The sequence below is a fragment of the Labrus bergylta genome, chromosome 11 (genome assembly GCF_963930695.1).
Source record: "Labrus bergylta chromosome 11, fLabBer1.1, whole genome shotgun sequence".
Classification (NCBI taxonomy): domain Eukaryota; kingdom Metazoa; phylum Chordata; class Actinopteri; order Labriformes; family Labridae; genus Labrus; species Labrus bergylta.
Window position 1 is genome coordinate 13,683,582 of NC_089205.1, and position 20,047 is coordinate 13,703,628.

The following is a 20,047-nucleotide window of genomic DNA, read 5'->3' on the forward strand; positions in this document are numbered from 1 at the left end:
CCATGGATCACTGACAGAGATACTAAGAGACTGACGTGAGAAAGAAAGAAAGAAAGACAGAGGGGGGTCGGTAAGAAGTGGGAGTGGGAAAGGATGTAAGAGAGAAAAAAGGACCCTTGTGTCCCGTGATTACGCCCTCTTATTCCATCAGCTGTCGAAAAGCTGCATGGTTAGCCTATGATGTCAGAAGGGAGTGTGTGTGTGTGTGTGTGTGTGTGTGTGTGTGTGTGTGTGTGTGTGTGTGTGTGTGTGTGTGTGTGTGTGTGTGTTTGTGTATGTGTGTATGTGTGTGTGTGTATGTGTGTGTGTGTGTGTGTTTGTGTGTTTGTGTATGTGTGTTTGTGTGTGTGTGCCAATGAGTCAGGAGGATGTTTTGCTGACTTTCTGCTGAATAGACAAAGAAATGTTTGTAAGAGTGTCTGCCAGCAGTTCATTTTGACCTTTATAATTAACTCAGTGTGTGTGTGTGTGTGTGTGTGTGTGTGTGTGTGTGTGTGTGTGTGTGTGTGTGTGTGTGTGTGTGTGTGTGTGTGTGTGTGTGTGAGGCAGCAAATATGCTCTCTGTTGTGTTTCAGATCACTATTGTGTAACCCTTTTCTATCGTCCGCAGTTGTGCACGTGTCTGCCCACCTGGTGAATGTTGTCAACTTCAGTATGAGTTACTCAGATGACTTTCCTGCGCTGAATTTGGCTCGCTACAGAGGAGAGGTGAGACCCATGTACTCACACATTTATATGTTATGCTTGAGATTGTCCCTCAATAACTTTTCACATTCATAAAAAACATTTTGGAACCATAAGACCAAATTATAATCAAAACAAACCAATGAATGCTTGAAACATATCATTCAACCACATCTCAAATCAATTGGGTTCCAATGCGGTCTAATAATCGGAAGAAAAAATGGCTCAAGTCGCTGCTTGAAGAATGATAAAAGAGCTTAAGAGAGAACTTTAAATTCTTACTTCTTACCTAGCACACCTAATCAATCACTTCATAATGCACATATGCTTTCATATTGTCTGTTTCAAAAAGGTACAACAATTGCAATCCCATTCTGAAGTAATAAAAGTGCAAAGGGTCCTTCGTGGTGGCTGCCACTGGAAATCTAAATAAAGTATCACACAAAACAGACAGAAGATTACATTAACAAACAGTTATTTGTTTCTTGTTTTCTTTCCAGGACCCAAAACTCATCATATTGACAACAAGTAAGAAGGAAAATGACTATTTCAAACATAATTTGCATTTGTATGATTGCTGTAATACTCTTTATTGTGCCAGAGTGAATGCAGTGACGGGATTCAGATTAGAGTGGTGTTATGCCAAAAAGAGAAGAAGTCATGTTGTGTTTAGTCCCTTCTGTCTGTTAAGTACTTATTTTGTATGTTTTTGTAAACTACTTTAAGTCTTTGTTGTAAATGTAAAATGATTGATTACTGTTAGATAGCTTCAGATTATGTATTCAAATGTATAAATATCATAATGAGGAGACATCCCTTGTTGAACTTGAGTACAAACATCTGTGTCTTAGGATCTAAATTTGTCTCTGCTCTCTGCTTGGCTGATTTTCTTCAGTCCCAGGAGTCACTGGCGTCCTTTTGGTTCTCATCCTCTTTTTGATGTTTACATCCTCCTCATACTGCGTGCGGTAGGTCAAAGGAAACCATCATTCACAATCACAACTGTCATTGTTGGTGTGTTTGTCATATGTTGTGCTGTGGATGTATTAACAGAGTTGGGCGGCCCGGGTTCGAATCCAGTCATTCCCTACTCTCTCTCCCTGATTTCCAACTCTATCCACTGTCCTGTCTCTCCATTATAGGCACAAAAAGCCCAAAAATAAATCTTAAAAAAAAAGAACATTTGTAAAAAATTCCTGAAGCCTAGCAAACCCATTTTCTTTGCCATGTTTGTCTTTTCTTTGCCATGCCTGTTTGCTGGTGTCTTTCTCTCTGGGTGTGTGTGTGTGTGTTTGTGTGAGACAGAAATGTTGGAAACCATGAAGAGACTTGCCAACAGAGGTTGGTGTGCTGAGAAATCCCCTCTTAGTGTTCCACTCACAGCTCTGTCATTACACAGGTCATAGTGGGTCACCCACTCTGCGTGTGTGCATGTGTGTTACCTTGTGCAGGTATGTAAGACTTGAGTTGCGTGTGTGCATGCATGTACTCTCTCTGCTTCCTTGAGTGATAGAACAAAGGACAAGAGGCTTTTCCAGACATCTCGAGGCTAGATAAGAGTGAGGATAAGTGGCTGGAGAGGTGGGATAACGGCTGGCGCACACTGGAAGAAAAAAAACACCCACTATAAGTGACAATGATACAGAACACATTCACATTCTCACAATGCTGTGTGTGTGTGTGTGTGTGTGTGTGTGTGTGTGTGTGTGTGTGTGTGTGTGTGTGTGTGTGTGTGTGTGTGTGTGTGTGTGTGTGTGTGTGTGTGTGTATATATATATACAGGCATGCCGTTTAGTAAATTAAAATATACAACCATGATGTCTAAATATATTGAATTAAGTTTATAAGGGTTTCCTTTAATCAAAATAAAAAAAGCCTAACCCATGTATTATTAATTAACCTCAACTTACCCATGACCTACACACAATGTGTTGACAATGTGTTGTTGAAATGTATTACTTTTACTCCTGTTTTTCAGTCGTCTATAACCCCTGATAGAAAAGTACATATCAAATACTTGTCAAGCCCTTTACACGTGCACCAAACTCCAGAAAGTGTCTGGAAATTGCTTCGTCTGCCATCTTGGATATGTTGAAAACATCACACTGTGACTCACGTACTCACCAAATCTGACATGGAAAACTTCATGCTGTGAGTGATGTATGAAAGAGCAACTCAGGTAGAATTCAGGGGCAGCATGTCCTGAAAATGTCTTGGTGTGCATGTGTGAAAAGGGCTTTGGTGTGGTTTAGATTCAGACATTTGAAGGGATTTAAACAGAAGCTCTTCATTAATTGCTTTTAAGAACAGACACAAAGAAGAACACCCTGAGCTGTGTTCTGCTATTTTCATTTACTCTAACGCGTTACTCACTTTGAAAACACATGAAGAAAAAAAAAGATGGTTGGATAACACTAATTAAAAGAGAATCACTTTGGCTGCATGTCATCGCCCACTATCTCTCCTTGCAACATTTCCTGTCTCTCTTCAGCTGTCCTAAGCAATATTCTAAAATTTTGAATAATTGGAATTCTGGGTTAAAAATAGCAATTTAAAGCTAACTATATATTTGTTTTGTTTGTTGTAACTGTGGCGTATAAAATAGTGAACATGTTAACCAAGACATCTGTTTCCTTAGCTTTAAGTCATTGGATTACAAAGCACTGACAGCTCATCGGGGGGTGAGCACACAACAGATTGATCTGTGGTGACGCTGTTCAGTAACAGATACGTTAAGGAAACAAACATGAAAGAAATTTCAGTCAAGAGGATGAGTAGAAGTCCTGATGATGTCCACTGTTTGCAGTGTTTATGGGGGGGGGGTTGTCGTGTGTAATGACCCCTTAGTTATTGACCTCTGATGTCCTGCTTACTTAGACTCTGAGCCGGGAGTCTGTGCGTCTGGTCCCGAACAAACCCTCACCTCGCTTTTTTCTTTCTTTGTCTCAGCTCTTTTTTTTTTTGTTTCTCGCTCTCTTGCTTCCCTATGAGATGTTACTAGTTTATTACTTACGTCAGCGTTTAGTCAATATGTCTGCTTTAAAACATCTTTGGTATGACTTAGAGGGGACAGTTTCTTTAAAAATAACCACGTGTTTTGTCATTTTTGTTTCAGGGTGTCAAACTATGAGATCTTTTGGTACACACACAACCTCTTCATCGTTTTCTACATCATCCTGATGGTGCACATGGTTGGGTAGGTAGATCTGATGGTAGAACTACATCTACACGTGTTTGTTTGTGGATAAAGTTCCATATCAGACAGTGTAACCGCACTGTTAATGTTGTCTGTACCCTAACCACTACTTCCAGAACATAACTTATGAGCCGTGTTACACATGAACATTAGAAAATATTTGACTCCCAGTTAAAGCAGAATCTGTCTCAAATTCAGTCTCACTGACAAAACAAGAATCTAGCTGTACACATGTTTTGATTTCAAGAAAAAATTGGATCTTTCAACTCATTTTATTGATTAATTCCAAACAGAATATCACATCAGCTACTCAAATAAAATGCCCGTATTTGTATTATTCTTGCATTCAAACTCAATCATATTTAAATGACAAGTTCCCAACATTTTACGCAAGTAACACTACATACAGCAGTTGGTTTTCCTGTATTTTCTACATTATGAGGAGCTCTTAAAGTTTCAGTATAAAGGGGACAATCCCTAATGTATACATTCCTATTAACTATGGTGTTTCTTTATATTCTTTCAATCTCAGCAATCAAAGAAACAAACTACGTTCACATTGATTCTTATCTTTTTTTAGAGGGGCTCTAAAGTATCAAACAAACCTGGAGGCCCACCCTCCCGGCTGCCTTCGAGCCAATCAGAGCAGCACAGAGCAGCACGGTGAGGAGCTGGGGCAGAATGAGGACGAGGAGAGGAGATGCAGAGAGGAGGCTCACTTCCAGCCACACTGCCCCCAGGTGTGTGTCTGTGTGTGGGCGATGTGCCTCAGTTTCTTGTACCTTGGCATTTGATCACATCTGCTTCCATGTTTGTTTGTTTTTTTCTCGTGTCTCAAAGTGTCTTTTGTTGTGGGTGTGGAAGTGTTGTACTTGTGTTTGAGTATTTGGGAGGTGTCGGAGGGAGTTGGTCCTGTTAATAGAGGTGTTGTGCTGAAGGGAGGGGCAGACATCCTCTTTCTACTTCAAGGCCCGTGCTTGTGTATGTTTCTTCCTGTGATTATGTGTTTGCACATGGTCGTTAAGCAACAAGCTGGCTCCATAAAATCCCCCTTAAACCTGATGGGCTGGGCAGGCTTTATGGGAGCTGCAAGCAATTAGTCAGCTACAGGTAACAGCCAAAATAAGGCAACAGAAATACCACACATGGGGATGGAAATGTTGAGAGACTTGACATTTATATATCCTTACTACCTTCTCAGTGTGAGCGAGTTTGATTCAGAAACCACACTTTTTTTTTAACACAGCTATATTAGGGCTATCACTGCAGCCTTTCCATACCACACAGACAAAACTAAGATGTGTTCACCTTGGAGTTAAATCCAAATTTTGACACAAATGCAGAATTTTTCCCTTAAGAAAAAAAAACTGTTGTTTCACAGTTTCATCTTTATAGAAATCTGAGTATTCCCAATAAATATATCGCAATATAATTTATTTGTGATATCACAACAAATAAAAAAAAAAACTATTTCATTTCAACAGATGATGCTTTCTCACAAAGCATGCACACATTTTTCTTCTAATGGAAGTAGGCCTGAGTATCGGCCATGCTTAAAAACAGCTCAAGCAGCTATCAGCTGATTAGAGATTAATTGGTGCAGATTAAGTGGTGAAAAAAAATCCCTTTCTTAATTACTTTTTATTCAGGAGAAACTTGTTTAGCAACACAGGTACTGTGTAAAACATAAAGAACAGCAGATAGACAGGGTTAGGGTTAAGCTGTGAGATTTAGCTTATGTGCTCTCTTAACATTTATCTTTGGCACTTTATATCATACTTGCGCTGTTATTGCAAACTGCGTATTTTTCTCACTTCACGCAGACTTGTTTTTGTTGTTAAGGTTGTCAGCTTTTGTTACTTAATACTCATCAAAGTACTCAGCTCTCTGAACTGTTAAAATATCTTATATTACTTTGTGTGATAAGCTCTAAAAAGGATTATATTGAACGTCCCATTATCATTACTTATAAAGCTTGTGCTCCCCTCTATGTACTTGTAGACTTGGCTTTGGGTGTCCGGTCCTCTCTGTCTGTACTGTGCTGAGCGTCTCTACCGCTATATCCGGAGCAGCAACCCTGTTACCATAGTGACGGTCATCAGGCACCCCTGCGATGTCATTGAGTTGCGCATGCTGAAGAAGAACTTTAAGGCTCGACCTGGACAGGTGAGATGACATGTCTTCATCTCTAAATGTTAACTGCTCCGTTTTGTTTAATCATGTGCTTTGCTAGTTAGTTCATCAAATGTTGTTCTTTGACGGATTGCTGTAAGTGGTTTATTCCTGACGTTAAAAGGCTTTTTTACTTTTCATTTTTTTCTCCATATACCTCCTCTCTAATCCTCTCTTTGTTCCCCATCCCTCTGTCACCCTGCCTTCACTCCGTCTCTCTACGTCTCTCTCTTCTCAGTATATTGTTCTTAACTGTCCAGGTGTCTCCTCATTTGAGAACCATCCTTTCACGCTAACAACGGTAAGATTTTATGCAACACATTCCTATCTAATGACACAATGCAAACACACACACATGCGCGCACACACACACACACACACACACACACACACACACACACACACACACACACACACACACACACACACACACACACACACACACACACACACACACTGTATACACATATGTTTTTACAGTTTCCTAAACTTTCATCCCCTCTGGCAAAGAACATGCAGTTCTTTGACTCTCTCAACATCTCATCCCCTCTCTTGCTGGGCGGCACTTGAGTGACAGTTTGGATGTCCGGTAGTTCTCAGAATGTATTTGTGACCGTTATTGAAGTTTTTAGAATTTATCAAGGTTATATAAGAGAGAAAAACAGAAGACAAAGAACAATCTTTCTGCTTTGACAGCATACAGAGATGGTGCATGCCTGTGCATGGTGTGTTATAGAGCTCTGAGGAGCACGGCAGAGAATTACACTGACAGAGAGCAGACAGACCCCTGAGGCTAGTAACATCGTCTGCCAACAGGAAGACTGCGCGCGTGTGTGTGTGTGTGCGCGATGTTAAATGTTAGCCATGTGCTGCCCTGTGTGTGTGTGTGTGTGTGTGTGTGTGTGTGTGTGTGTGTGTGTGTGTGTGTGTGTGTGTGTGTGTGTGTGTGTGTGTGTGTGTTTGTGTGTTTTGCTGTGAGTCATTGTCTGCTCTCTCACTCCTCGCAGTGTCCCACAGAGATCAAGGCAACTTTTGGCGTCCATCTCAGAGTCGTGGGAGACTGGACTGGTGTGTACACACACACACACACACACACACACACACACACACACACACACACACACACACACACACACACACACACAGACACACACACACACCCACCCACCCACAGTGCAATCCTCTTTATTCTCACTTTTCTTTAGGTACAATGCATTTCTAAAAACAACCCTTATTTGTGTGTGTGTCCACCTCTCTCTCTCTCAATATCACAATTGGAACGTGTTTTTTGTATTCACTATTTGTATCTGTGTTTGTGACTTCTTTACTATGAGGCTAGCTCAGTCCCCACAGTTTTATGATTTACTTTAAAAACTGTATTTTCCACACACAAGAATATACATTTTACATTTTATTAATACACAGTTTATCATCCTTCACAGAAAGTGTTGAAAAAGTAAGATTAGCAGACATTTAAAAAAAAAAAAAAGATGAATTCCAAAGCTAGCTGGCACTGACACTTTCTCACACTTTTATACTGTGTCCAAACAAAGCCACATACTAACTCACTGCCCACTACATACTAAAACAGTATATTCTGCATCCTGCCTACTAACCTCACAGTTAGTATGCCCTTCAGCATACTAATGCACCCTTTAGACTGGCAAATTCTCTTGCTTTTGTTTTTGCAACCTTTATTATTTGACTGCAGAACCTGCATTGGGATGCAGCAGACTCGAAAGTGACTTGGAGAGGAAGCTGTGGCCTTTTGGAGAATGCAACAAAAGCAAGAACATGAACGCTCATTTCCACTTGCTACTGTACACATCCATACACACAAGCTTTCAGAGCACAGGAAGGGAAGTGGGTTTGTTTGTGTTGGCCCCTTAATCTGCCATGAGTGCATGTTGTGTGTTGGAAAACATTGAAGTGGGACATATAGACACCTCTTAATATGGCTGTACAGTATGGAGAACACATGTTTGCATTGAAGTCTAAATGATGCTGTTCATTCTTTGAGAGTTAGATCAGCGGATAATGTCACGTGCAATTGAAATTATTCTTCTCTCCTTTGGTTAGAGCGGTTCACACAGCTGTTGCTTCCTGAATCGAGGCTAGACATGGAGATCCTTCCCATGGTGCAACAGAGGAGATATCCCAAGTATGTTTCTGTGTGTGTGTGTGTGTGTGTGTGTGTGTGTGTGTGTGTGTGTGTGTGTGTGTGTGTGTGTGTGTGTGTGTGTGTGTGTGTGTGTGTGTGTGTGTGCGTGCGCTCGTGCATGTGTGTGCGTTAATAGTGATTTGGCTGACATGATTTCTCATGAAGGCTCTGAATCACAGCGGGGTCAGAGGTTTTGAACTCCTGATCTTTGACCCTGTGCCCTTCCTGCTCCTGAGATAGAGAGAGAGAGAGAGAGAGAGAGAGATGTGGGTTAGGAGGGAATGAAAGTTTGTTTTGTGACAGAAAACCAGAGCTAAACAAACTATCAAACCCACAGTCCCCCCTCCGTCTCTCTCTCTTACGGTAAGGGAGATGATATCACTTTGGTTGCTCTCTGCAGTTTTCACTACTAGACACCAATTATTCCTTCACACTAGTTCTTTAATTTAATTTTTTTAATTAATTTTATACAAAAGTAAAACATTCCGAAATCTAGAAAAGGATCTGTAAAGTTGATACTAGTTTTATCTCCGTTTCTTCAGTACAGAGAAAGGCTCAAAACATGTTAAGCCTTGCTTAGCTTGAAGACAAAAACAGAGCATTAAACAGGATCATGATCTCATAATTGTTCCTGAGATCACAACGCCTGTTATGATGTGACAGTCATTCTGAGCCAAGCCTCCCTTAACCTTGTATTGTGCGCCAGGGTGTGTTTACAGTGCTTTAGCATTAACAGCCATTTTCTGGTTTTCATTTCAGAAAGTATTTGCAATAATTTAATAATGCAGAGAAATGTTTCGGTTTGACTCTCCTATGTTTTTTTTCTATCTCTGTGTTTGTCCATGACACAAGAGTTTGAGCAGCTGCTGTAGAGATGATGGCTGTGTGTGTGTGTGTGTGTGTGTGTGTGTGTGTGTGTGTGTGTGTGTGTGTGTGTGTGTGTGTGTGTGTGTGTGTGTGTGTGTGTGTGTGTGTGTGTGTGTGTGTGTGTGTGTAGGACCTAATCATCTATAGGGGGCCTCAATACATATGAGAAATATTGCTAAGGTAATGAACACCCAGCGTTTCCCACTCATCTAGCTGGGCGTCACAACCAGGTATAATAACATTCAATAGGCCGATCTTCATTCACTCATTTTATATTGGAGAGACGACATGATTAACCGATTAGTGCATATGCCGCTCGCTCTGCCCCTCAAGCTTCTGTTCACTGTGACAGACACGCTATGTGCTGAAAAGCTCTCTTTTTATGTTCACCCCATTGCCTGAATATAGCTGATACTAGTATTATATTTTGTCTCAGGTTGAAGTTAGTTTTTATTTATTTATGTGTGAATCAGAACAAGGCATTTATTTCACATTTATTGACCTCAGATCAAAGTTAGACAAATAAAGGATGATAAGTTTAACTTACATTTTGTTATTTTGGAGGGGAAACATACATGTGTCGTGTGAGCCGGCCGGTTGAGCCTCGTAAAAATTCTGCCTAAGGCCCCTCTTGGGCCAGGGTCAGTCCTGTGTCGGGGGATAACTTGTTGTCCATCCACACACAAACAAACACACACTGGTGCCGGCTGCAGGATGTTGATCTCTCTCATGTCTTTGTCCCTAAGGGGAGAGTATGAATATACGTGTGTATATTTGTCCAGTTTCTCTGGTAATTGTTGTGTTTTCTTCCACACTGTATGTTCAGTCTTTACGTTGATGGCCCCTTTGGAAGCCCATCAGAGGAAGTGTTCAACTACGATGTCAGCCTTTGTGTTGCTGGAGGAATAGGAGTCACGCCGTTCGCCTGCGTTCTGCATGCTCTGCTGTGAGTTATAATAAAAAATGTCAACTGACTTCTGATGAACATTTAGAGTATTTTGCTATTGGTATGAATCTTTTCTTCCTTTCTTCCTCCTTGCTGTCCACCCAGTGACGGCTGGACTGGTTTCAGGTTGCAGAGGTTGTACTTTGTGTGGGTCTGCAGGGAGCTCCAGTCCTTCTACTGGTTCGCTGAACTCCTGTGTGCTGTTCATCATAAGGTCCGGGAGCGTTTTTTATTCTAAAGCCTTCTCTTTATTTTAACTTGAACATATGAGAATGTAAATTGAGTTAAAACTGTGGCTTATCCTTATAGTTTGATAACTGCTTGATCAGAATTAAAGTATCATGATGCTTGAATGTCAAAATAAGCACAGAGGGTTCACTTTCTGGAATTTATATTAACTGAGCCTCTGCAGCTTAAAATGTCTGTATATGCCCCTAAACTCAAGGTTAACTGGTTAAATGTCGCCACTTTTCAGCAAAGAAAGTCCACTTGCCGTAGGCTATAACAGTTAGAAACTTTCCATACCGGTGTGTCTCTTGTCCCAGTCAGGTCAAAGACAGTTTTGTGGGTTGAAAGGGGAAGAAGAGGGTCAAAGGTGAAAAGTGTAAAAGACTGCAGATTAGCAGGGAGTCATAACTGTGGCACCTGTGAATTCAAAGTCTAAAAACATCAACCTCTGTATACTGTTGCTTTCACTGAAACATTTACTGAGTGACAATAAATCGTTTTTTACATTTTATATATACATGAATGTAAATACACTGAAATGTCAGACTGTTGCCAGTGTGAGATTTATTGTATCCGGCGCCATCTTGTGGCTGTTTGTGTATTTTTCGTTCTTTGTTTTTTTTTTTATTAAGAAACAAATGTTGCATTTTAACCTACAAATAACTTTATTTGATCATACCGGATTTGTCAACGCCCCATGAAACATGAAATCTGTGTTTGTCATTTAGCTTTGGCAGGAAAACAGACCAGACTACTTTAATCTGAAACTGTACGTCAGTCAGCCGGACAGCCTACAGGTAGGAAGGACACACACACACACACACACACACACACACACACACACACACACACACACACACACACACACACACACACACACACACACACACACACACACACACACACACACACACACACACACACCACACACACACGCACACACAAAACAGTCTAAGTTTTTATGTACATCATTTCATTTCTTTGCGTTTCCTAACCTGTTCATACAAACATTCATTCATCATTCATTGAAAGAGTGTATGTAAGTCCTTCTCCACTAGAGGACAGCATAAGACAGAGAATGACTATCCTCATAAATGACACTGACACTTTTTTTTTTGTGTGTGCCAGAGTTTAAAAATGTATGAACTTGTTAAGTAATTTATCTTTTTCAAATCCACATTTTGCTCAAAATGTCTAGCTTTGGCAAACAGCAATTGGAGACAATTTATAAAATCCTTTTACAATACTTTTTTAATGCAAAAATGATCATACAAAAACTTTTTTTTATTTGTCTTCCTCAGTTAAAAAATAAAAACAGATATAGAGAAGAGCTACAGAGGAACAATTAACAAAACTGTTATCGATTTCATTTGACACACTTGTTTGGTAGTAGCCTACTGTTAAATCACTGCTAATGTTTCCCCCTTAGTGTTTCTAAAATGATCTAACTCTTTAAAAACAATCCAAACTCTTTTGAACGTCTGGTCTCGGAATGAATCGTATAAATAAGTCAGCCCAGATCATTTTAGTCGATTGAGAGTATTCCCATGGATTGCTGGCTTCCCTTCAAACTGGGTCTCATGATCCGAGAAGCTCAGCTCCTCGTTAGTATAGTGGTGAGTATCCCCGCCTGTCACGCGGGAGACCGGGGTTCAATTCCCCGACGGGGAGAGACATACCTTTTTAAAGGCACAGAGTGTAGAAGAAGCTGTAGAACCAGCCTGACATGACTCAGTGGATTGTCAGGGGGAAGCAGCAATACTGCTAAAATGTAAAGCACTTCATACAGTTGTTGTTTTTTTTACTTTTAGAATCTCATGGTCCTGATGCGTGAGGCTAAAAGCTTCTACTCTGCACAACCGTACAGATGTATTGATCTTGACTGTAAGACAGGCCTCGTATTTTATATCTGTTGGTGTTTCCTCAACCTGCCACAGAAAGAACTGGACCTGGATCAGAGTTTCTCTGGGCCAAAAGCATTAACCTAAGACTTGTCACAAACTGACTGGCTATAAATAGACCACAAGCTGACCTTAGTGTGTCACACCCATGTCTTGAATGGCTTGAGAGATATTTAATTTACAGGCCTCTTACTCACAAACTGAAAGATCAGTCCTTAAGTTTCTTTGCTGATAGCTGAGCACAGCTGCTTTTAATACAGATAACATTTAATGGCTCTCAGATTGCATAGACTGCTTTAATATGTAGACTGGCAGTGGAGAGTAAGGAAAGTGTAGAATCTGGAGACAAATACTGAAGCCTGTAGATTGCAATTTATCAATGTCAGCAGTGCTATTCTGATCTTTTGCACTCATCGCCACTGCACTATTGTCTTATTTAGTCATGTCCATTTAGTCTTTGTTTATTTGATTGTTAATATTTAATTTGATATTTCTGTACATGGAGAGCACAGTTCATCAAATTCCTTGTATGTGTGAGCACATCTGGCCAATAAAGCTGATTCTGAGCTGAAACAAGCTGCTCTGTTTTTGGAGAATTTCCAGTAAAGGAGGTGCATAGGCAATCTTGTTCATTGTCTTGAGAGTAATCATTTGTCTAAAAAGATTTTTTTTCCTTTAAAGCTGTTGCCAAGGTAACATGACTTTTTTTCTATATCTCATGTCATTAGATTTTTTTCCTGGTTATCAAATAGTCCCAAATTAACACTGAAGTCTGACCTTCAATGGCAAAGAAGACCTTCAGCACAAAGATTGATCATTTTATATTGTTATTTTTAACTGAAACTGCAGCCGCATGGTACATGTCAGAATTATTGATAAACTAAATGCTACAGAAAAATCATTTTTTTCATTTTTCGATAGCTTAAGTTCTTGGTGTGTGATACGTTTGTTAAAGGAGGATCAGATTTTTCATCAATACACAACCCTGATACCCTATACAACTAACCCTGTTAAAACATTTACATGCACAGAACAAAATCATAGACCTTATGAATCATGGACATAGTCTCAGCGTGCATTCACACCTAAGCTGTTGATAAAATTGTCTTTACATTTTTTCCGTGTGTGATGTTTGTTCCAGTGCATGTCCGAGGAGAGGTACCGTCCGCTCACATCGAGACTGCTGGTTGGTCGTCCCAAATGGAAGTTACTGTTTGATGAGATTGCAAAGACTAACAAGCAGTGAGTAAAGCGAACGTTTTAACCAATCCACTATGACCCAAGTTTTATATTAACTGTTGACATCCTGCTCACTCTGCCTCTCTCTCCCTCTGGTTTCAGTAAGAAAGTCGGGGTTTTCTGCTGTGGACCTAAAGGCATCTCCAGCACTCTCCACAGACTGTGTAACTCAGCCCGATCCTCTGGAACCACCTTTGAATTCAACAAGGAGTCCTTCAGCTGAACAATCATCGATAGATGGACGCATTTTCAGACATTTTTGTGGCAAATCTTCTACATTTGAAGTCAACCTTGGTTACTTGAAAGTTTTTTATTTACCAACTTGATATAAGTAGTGCCAACAGGCCAAAAGATTTTGTAAACACTGTATTTTTATTCCTATATATCCCTACTCATGATCCAGAAAGGCTCAGCAGGACACTTCAGCATTAGAGCCTTTTCCTCTCCTCAGACCAGCCTGACCTCCACCTGAGGGCGCTAGAAGCTACACCTGAAGCATCTGATCAAACCAACTCTGAGAAAAACCAAAGAGACCAGCTCAATGGTTTGATATGCCACTCTGCTTCAGATTTAATCCTTTCTGTGATACACATCAGTGTGGAGCGAATTCGTTTTTCTCGCATTGGAGTCCAATATGAGATAAAAAAACCAACAACATAACCTGCAATTCCATGATGACAAACATGACAAGATGTCCCACAGGAGGTAATTCATCCCTTAGTGGATCAGAGCTGCAACAGCATTCAAGGATCTGACAAACTGTTTTCTAGCCCAAACTCTAAAGAAACACCTAACTGGTACCAAACATCAACGCTCTACACTAAAACGTTTCGGCTATAGAGGGCGCCACATATTATCATTTCATAATTAAGTTTTTGTCTCACTAGCTTTCCAAATCAATTGGTATTAGGTACAATATGAGACACTTCCAAGTCATTTTAACTGAGATAAAACTCATGTTTTCTTCACATCCAGAAACTACAGCTCCCACACTGTAGGTCATGATGGAAGAGTGCTGTCACAACCCCACTGGAGATTTTGCCTTTTAATGCTCAATTAAAACCATTATTTCACAATCGTGTTTGAACTTATAGTTACAAGGAAACCATACACAGTTTGAGAAAACTGTCAAACCAAAATGGACTTATCATGGACACTTCTTTGTTTTTATGTTTTTAATGTTGCTGTTCATGCTCATGCACAGTATGTTGATTTAATATCTGTTTCGATACAAAGCAAACCACTACACCTCATGCCAGTATATTTGAGTTTATTACAATTTATTTATATTGTTAAACGTTGTTTTATATTGTGTGAAAACCTTCTGCAGGGCTTAGGCAATTTCTAGTGTCATTTTCCTTTTTTTATATCTTCAGAAAGTAAAGTTTCTGATTTAAAAGAAAAACTTGGATATGGTGGAATTTCAACCAATAGCGTTACATTTGAAATGTTATTTGTAATACTTAAATGTTGAATGGTGTGCTATTATTTCAGAAAGCAACGTTCTGCAAACACTGTAAAATAATACTTTTATGACTGAAACACATGTTTTCTCCCAAAATGTAATCAGCTACAATTTATTTCCTTTTTAAAATTTTAAATGTATTTAAACTTTGAACTGTATGTCTATTTTCAGGATCGTCCTCTTTTTTTGAAGAACAAGACAAAGCCTGAAATAAAACACATTTTCTATTATTTTTGAATACTTTGACATAGTCAGGGAGACAATGTGTATTTTTCACCCATTATGCATTATTATTATGACATTATGCATAGAGTTATAAGGATATTTGAAAGAAACAGTGTTATTTTGACATTAGCTTGACATCTTGTAGCATTATTATCTCATGAAGCAGCCATACATATATTAGCAGATGCTATTCAATATTACAAAACCCTTTTAGTGTAGGCTGTGGCTAACAAATTCATGACCAAACATATTCAATATATTATTCCCAACATGACCAACGGGCACACACAAAAAATCACACTGAGGGAATCTGTTTTGATCTTTTTTTAATGTGTTATGTACCAACTTATGATTCATCCTTGTCTTCATCATATTGCCTACATTATACACACTGTGTACCGCACACTGTTGTTCTTTAGCACCGGTGATATTTCACAAAAGAGTGTTGAAGTGATGTCACTTCAGCTTAATAGAGCAGGGTTTGAAGTAAATCGTAACTTGTTTTAAATTGAAGAAAATCTGGAAATTTTCTGACCTATAGAAAGTTACACTGGAGATTTACATGACCATTCTACAGACACATATCTACAATGCAGTTTGGTTCATAGCTACTTTTAAAATGACAAAATGCATTCATCATCATCATTAATTATCTTCAATTTTATTCTAAAACTGATTTAGTAACTGTGTAGGTGCAAAGAACCTGACTTTTACACCCTAAGATGACACTAAATCTAAATGATCTTAGATACTTCCCTCCATCTCACTTTTCAGATGAATTTTATTTGGTTCTCTCACATACAGCATCCACATTTAATATGTGAATTCTAAATAGAATCATAGATAAGCAGAGCTCCATTCAATGGAAAGAAAAATGAATTTTGCTTTGCAGTTTGAATCTGTGTTTCAGGCTGGAAGGGAAAAAAGTTGCCAAGGAGCTCAGAATTCATTATTTGATGACAAGACAACAACATCGTGCACATAGATGTACTCCAGGTAAGTGCTTTAACCTGACACAAGTCACAGTTTGAGTATACATGAGAAAATGTTCTGTGTTATTTAGACATCCTACATTTTTACGTCCTATTACACCTAATGGTTCTAACGTCTTTATATACGTATCCTAAATATACTATCTAGTTTTAATTTAGAGACTTTATCAGGGAGATATATCAAATATACTTCCCTATCTATCTTCACATTTGGATAAATTAGTTAATACTGTATTTGTTAAGTGAAATCATTATGAAACAAAGTCTTTCGCTGGGATCCATCTCATTCATTCTCCACGTATATAACGAGTGTCCCTAATGGTTTGTGCATTCTCATGCAGCAGTTGCTGTAGGCTCAGTATCTGTGTGTTTTTTTTACAGAGTATTCTGATATGAAGCTGATCCATCATCTGAGCTGCTGTGCAGGAGCGGCTGTCTCTCTCCGAAGCTCGGCACCCTCTTCCTCCTCTGGTTTCGTTTCCATTTCCTTCGTACGACAACAATAATTCCAGCAATGATTGCTGCAATCAGTGCTCCGAGCATCCCGGCTCCCAGCAGCCACTGCCAGATGCGCTGCGCCTGCTCAAGGTATGGTGTTATGAACTCTTGAAGGAATCTCTGCCCTGTAGTGAAGAAACAAAAGGCGAGACAGTTTTGCTATGCATGACATTTTACGACATGTTCATTTACTGAACATGAACAGTGTTTTGTACATACCAGGGTCCAACAGGTAGGTATACTCAAATCCTAGAACCTTGTTGGACAGAAAGTAGTCTCCGTTTCTGTAGAGAGGCAGGAAGGGCACCATGTAGTAACCGTCGTTATGGCCAATAGGGGCATTGGCAGTGGGGTAAATGGTCCGGGGAGGCTGGTGGGTCCTGAGCCAGCGCTCAAAGATGCTGGAGAAGAGAAGGAGCACAAAAAAAAAGAGAAGGAAAAATACATTTTCATGTCTAAATTTCCGTAACAAACATCTTTATTTAAAGCAGTTTCATTTTATTTATTTAAAAATAGGGACAGTAAACATTAATGGACATAAACATGTAAATATGCCAGACACACAAATACATTTCTGACTTTCTGAAAAGCACCATATCATTTAGATCTCATCTGGTGGCGTCAGCAGAGTGCTCATATAGTGAGTTGAGCTGAGTGGAGAGTTGTCGGAATTTTGTAGGCATGCATTCGTCCTATACATCATACTTAGAGAAGTTTGTGTGTTTCATCACCGTTGTACCTGTCAATAAAAGCGTGATGCAGCAGGAATATGGGGTCATTGGCTGACCCCTGAACTGAGGACATGGTGCCGTTCATAAAGAGGTGCAGGGCGTTGTGCATTGTGCTCTGACCCGGCACTGCCATACCGGTCTCTGGACTGGCAAAACCTGCAGCAGGGTATGAAAAGAGAAAGAAAATAACACATGAAAGAGGATTGAGGGACATAAGGGCTTTAAATACATTAACACTAAATGTGCGCACAGACTGCCTCAATATACTCAAAATGAAGCAAAAGCATTTACTAGCTTAGACCAAAGATTAATGTTTGTAAGATAAAGCATTTCTAGTTTTGGTGCTCCTTTTTAGTGTGTGTGCTCCTTTGTGTGAGTGGGTTAGTGTGTGTCTGTGTATGGTGTATGATTCCTACCCTCCAGGGCATTTCTAAAGCTCATATTGGCGAAACGGTCCATGGGTCCCGTCTCGTACTGTTGGAGGCCCACAGTGAAGTCCACGTCACCTGATGTCGGGAGACGGGATACACGGGAAGGATCGTGATTACCAGGGTTGCGCAACAGTGGACCCTCCCCAGAAGCATTGCACAGGACCTCTCGGTTGTTGTAATCTTCTGGCTGAGTGCAAATCACCTACACACAAACACACAGACACACAGAGACACACACACTGAGTGAGCTACATTTACAGTGGTTAACATAGATGTTCATCGACTCCATCCATCTATTTGGGTTTAATGATCGGGACCTTTCATAGGAACATTTCTTGCAACATTGAAACGTAGGCAATACGCTATTCTGTTGTTTACATAATTTGTCATAAACTTCAGTCTGCATAACTTGTAGTTAGTGATGACAAATGGAAACCAAGTAGATAGTGAGTGCTGGTTTAAGTTCAAACTACAGAATACTACAAAATGTGTGATAACTTTCACTATTTTGCTTAGAATTAAGAAGCTGTCTTTGGAAAAATTGGATTTTTAATCAACTGGATTGACACTTAACAACACTTGAGAGTGAATTCAGATATAACATGTTTTGCTTTTGAAGGGAAAATAAACCATCCAATGTTTTCCAGTTGTACGAAATACATTTCTCTCTAAAACACAAGTTAGATCTCCTAATGTTCCACACACACTCAAATTTATGCTTTAACTCACATCAGCAAATGTTTCTTACCTTCCATGAGGAGAAGACTGAAGCAGGGCTGATCTGGTTGGGATTAAAAGAGCTGCGTGCACCCATCAGAGAATCGGTGCATACCTCACAGGTCTTGGCGTCCCTCCAGTCCCAGTATGGAAGGGTGAAGTTAAAATCTCCTGTGAGCTTCCGAATCTCGCTCTCCCACATGAGCAGGAAAACTCTGTGCCAGGGTAGAAATGCTGCAGATTCGTGGGCAAAGTCAATGTCTGCCCAAACGTTGCCCGGCCCTCCTAGGAGGGCATCCCGGGACACATAGTAGTGCATCCAAACAAATAGGTCATAGGTATTGATGTTGGCGAACAGGGGGTTCTCTCCGTTTTCACCCATCTCTTTTCTTGTTCCTGTGGTGATGACAAACTCTCTGCTGACGGTGTTCTTGGCCAAATTCAGATAAGAAATAAATTTCTGTTGCTCAGCAGTCGACATGGTCAGGATGTTCCTGCGCACTGACACCCTGTACTCAGCACAGTTTGAACCCCAGTAACCAAACCTGCATTCACCACAATTATAACCTCCATAGTTTCCAGCACAACGACATGTCCTGTTGAAGAAAGCTAAAGGCCAGCGCTCTCTGTCATCAACCCCCCTGTGCGGGTACTGGGGCCCATGCGGCTCTTCAGAGACCACCACATTAGCACAAAACCCACGGCCTGACAGGGCACCACAGGCTGAGCCGTCACCCTCCCACACCGGGCAACACACTTTGGTCCGTAGGCCCTCTGAGGTGGCACATGCGCGAGGAAATTGGCAGAAACAGGTCCCAATGAGCTGTAGCAAAACTAAAGATACACATAGTATCCTCATAATGAAAAGTGAGAGCAAGTCAAACCTCAAGCACAGCAGAAAGGTAGAGTCCTCCTGAAAAACTGAACACAACACTCACAAACTGTGCAGATGAAGAGGATCTACTCAAAAAGCAGCAGCACAGAGGAGAAGAGTCACCTCTCTCTAGTGGAGAAGTGGAAAGTTCTTGTTTCAACCAAATCTGATAAAAGAAAAAGCATCTAAAGTTGAATAAAAAAGTAAAAACATCTACAAACTCCTCTGGCACTGAATTTAAAAGAAGGAACTGATGATTTTTGAGACAGGCTAATCCTCTATTCTATCATCTAAGTCACTAGAAAACCTCCTTCCAACTCTTTCTTACACCCAGCCAACAGTCTCTAGTTCTCCCCCTACTCATTGAGGCATTTTGGGGGCCGTCCTCTACCCAAGTGTGTGATCTCATTGTGATTTCACACACTTAGTAAGGCACACACACACCCACATCCACATAGAACAAGCATGTGCGTTCACGAACCATCACATGCTCAGGATAATATTCCTGATTCCTCTTTCATTTTGTCTTGAGACCAGCTGACCTCTGCTCCACTATACCTCGGGCAGAAATGGGGTTGTGTTAGCTTGTGTATGTATATTTGCACACGACCCCCTCCTCTTGGCCTGTCTGGAATTTCTGCACGATCATGTGTGAAGTTGATAGGCTGTTGAAACAGAAAAAAAAAGTCATAGACAAAAAAGAAATTGAAGATAAGGATG

The 20,047-nt window shown here is 40.2% G+C and overlaps 2 protein-coding genes and 1 non-coding gene across 6 annotated transcripts in view; 2 read left to right on the forward strand and 1 right to left on the reverse strand.

Moving 5' to 3' along the window:
- The window catches only part of LOC109989846 (NADPH oxidase 4), a 31,708-nt gene extending 16,619 nt beyond the window's left edge, over positions 1-15,089 (forward strand). For all 4 annotated transcript variants that reach the window (XM_020641747.3, XM_029278862.2, XM_020641745.3 and 1 more), the window contains 14 exons: positions 611-708; positions 1,185-1,212; positions 1,580-1,652; positions 3,800-3,880; positions 4,461-4,620; positions 5,882-6,046; positions 6,291-6,353; positions 7,060-7,120; positions 8,132-8,213; positions 9,907-10,026; positions 10,132-10,240; positions 10,983-11,051; positions 13,297-13,397; positions 13,497-15,089. In XM_020641747.3, the coding sequence (XP_020497403.1) occupies positions 611-708; positions 1,185-1,212; positions 1,580-1,652; positions 3,800-3,880; positions 4,461-4,620; positions 5,882-6,046; positions 6,291-6,353; positions 7,060-7,120; positions 8,132-8,213; positions 9,907-10,026; positions 10,132-10,240; positions 10,983-11,051; positions 13,297-13,397; positions 13,497-13,617 (1,331 nt within the window). In that variant the 3' untranslated portion in view covers positions 13,618-15,089. The remainder of the gene's footprint in view (positions 1-610; positions 709-1,184; positions 1,213-1,579; positions 1,653-3,799; positions 3,881-4,460; positions 4,621-5,881; positions 6,047-6,290; positions 6,354-7,059; positions 7,121-8,131; positions 8,214-9,906; positions 10,027-10,131; positions 10,241-10,982; positions 11,052-13,296; positions 13,398-13,496) is intronic.
- trnad-guc (transfer RNA aspartic acid (anticodon GUC)) lies at positions 11,854-11,925 on the forward strand. The gene has a single exon. It is a non-coding gene; the product is annotated as a tRNA-Asp (tRNA).
- A 304-nt stretch (positions 15,090-15,393) lies between the features above and the next one.
- Positions 15,394-19,730, reverse strand: tyr (tyrosinase). The gene is made up of 5 exons (XM_020641774.3): positions 18,485-19,730; positions 17,722-17,938; positions 17,314-17,461; positions 16,794-16,975; positions 15,394-16,699 (listed from the first exon to the last, which is right to left on the reverse strand). The coding sequence occupies exons 1-5, from the start codon at positions 19,310-19,312 to the stop codon at positions 16,452-16,454; spliced, it is 1,623 nt and encodes a 540-aa protein (XP_020497430.1). The 5' UTR covers positions 19,313-19,730; the 3' UTR covers positions 15,394-16,451.
- Between the last annotated feature and the right edge of the window lie 317 nt (positions 19,731-20,047).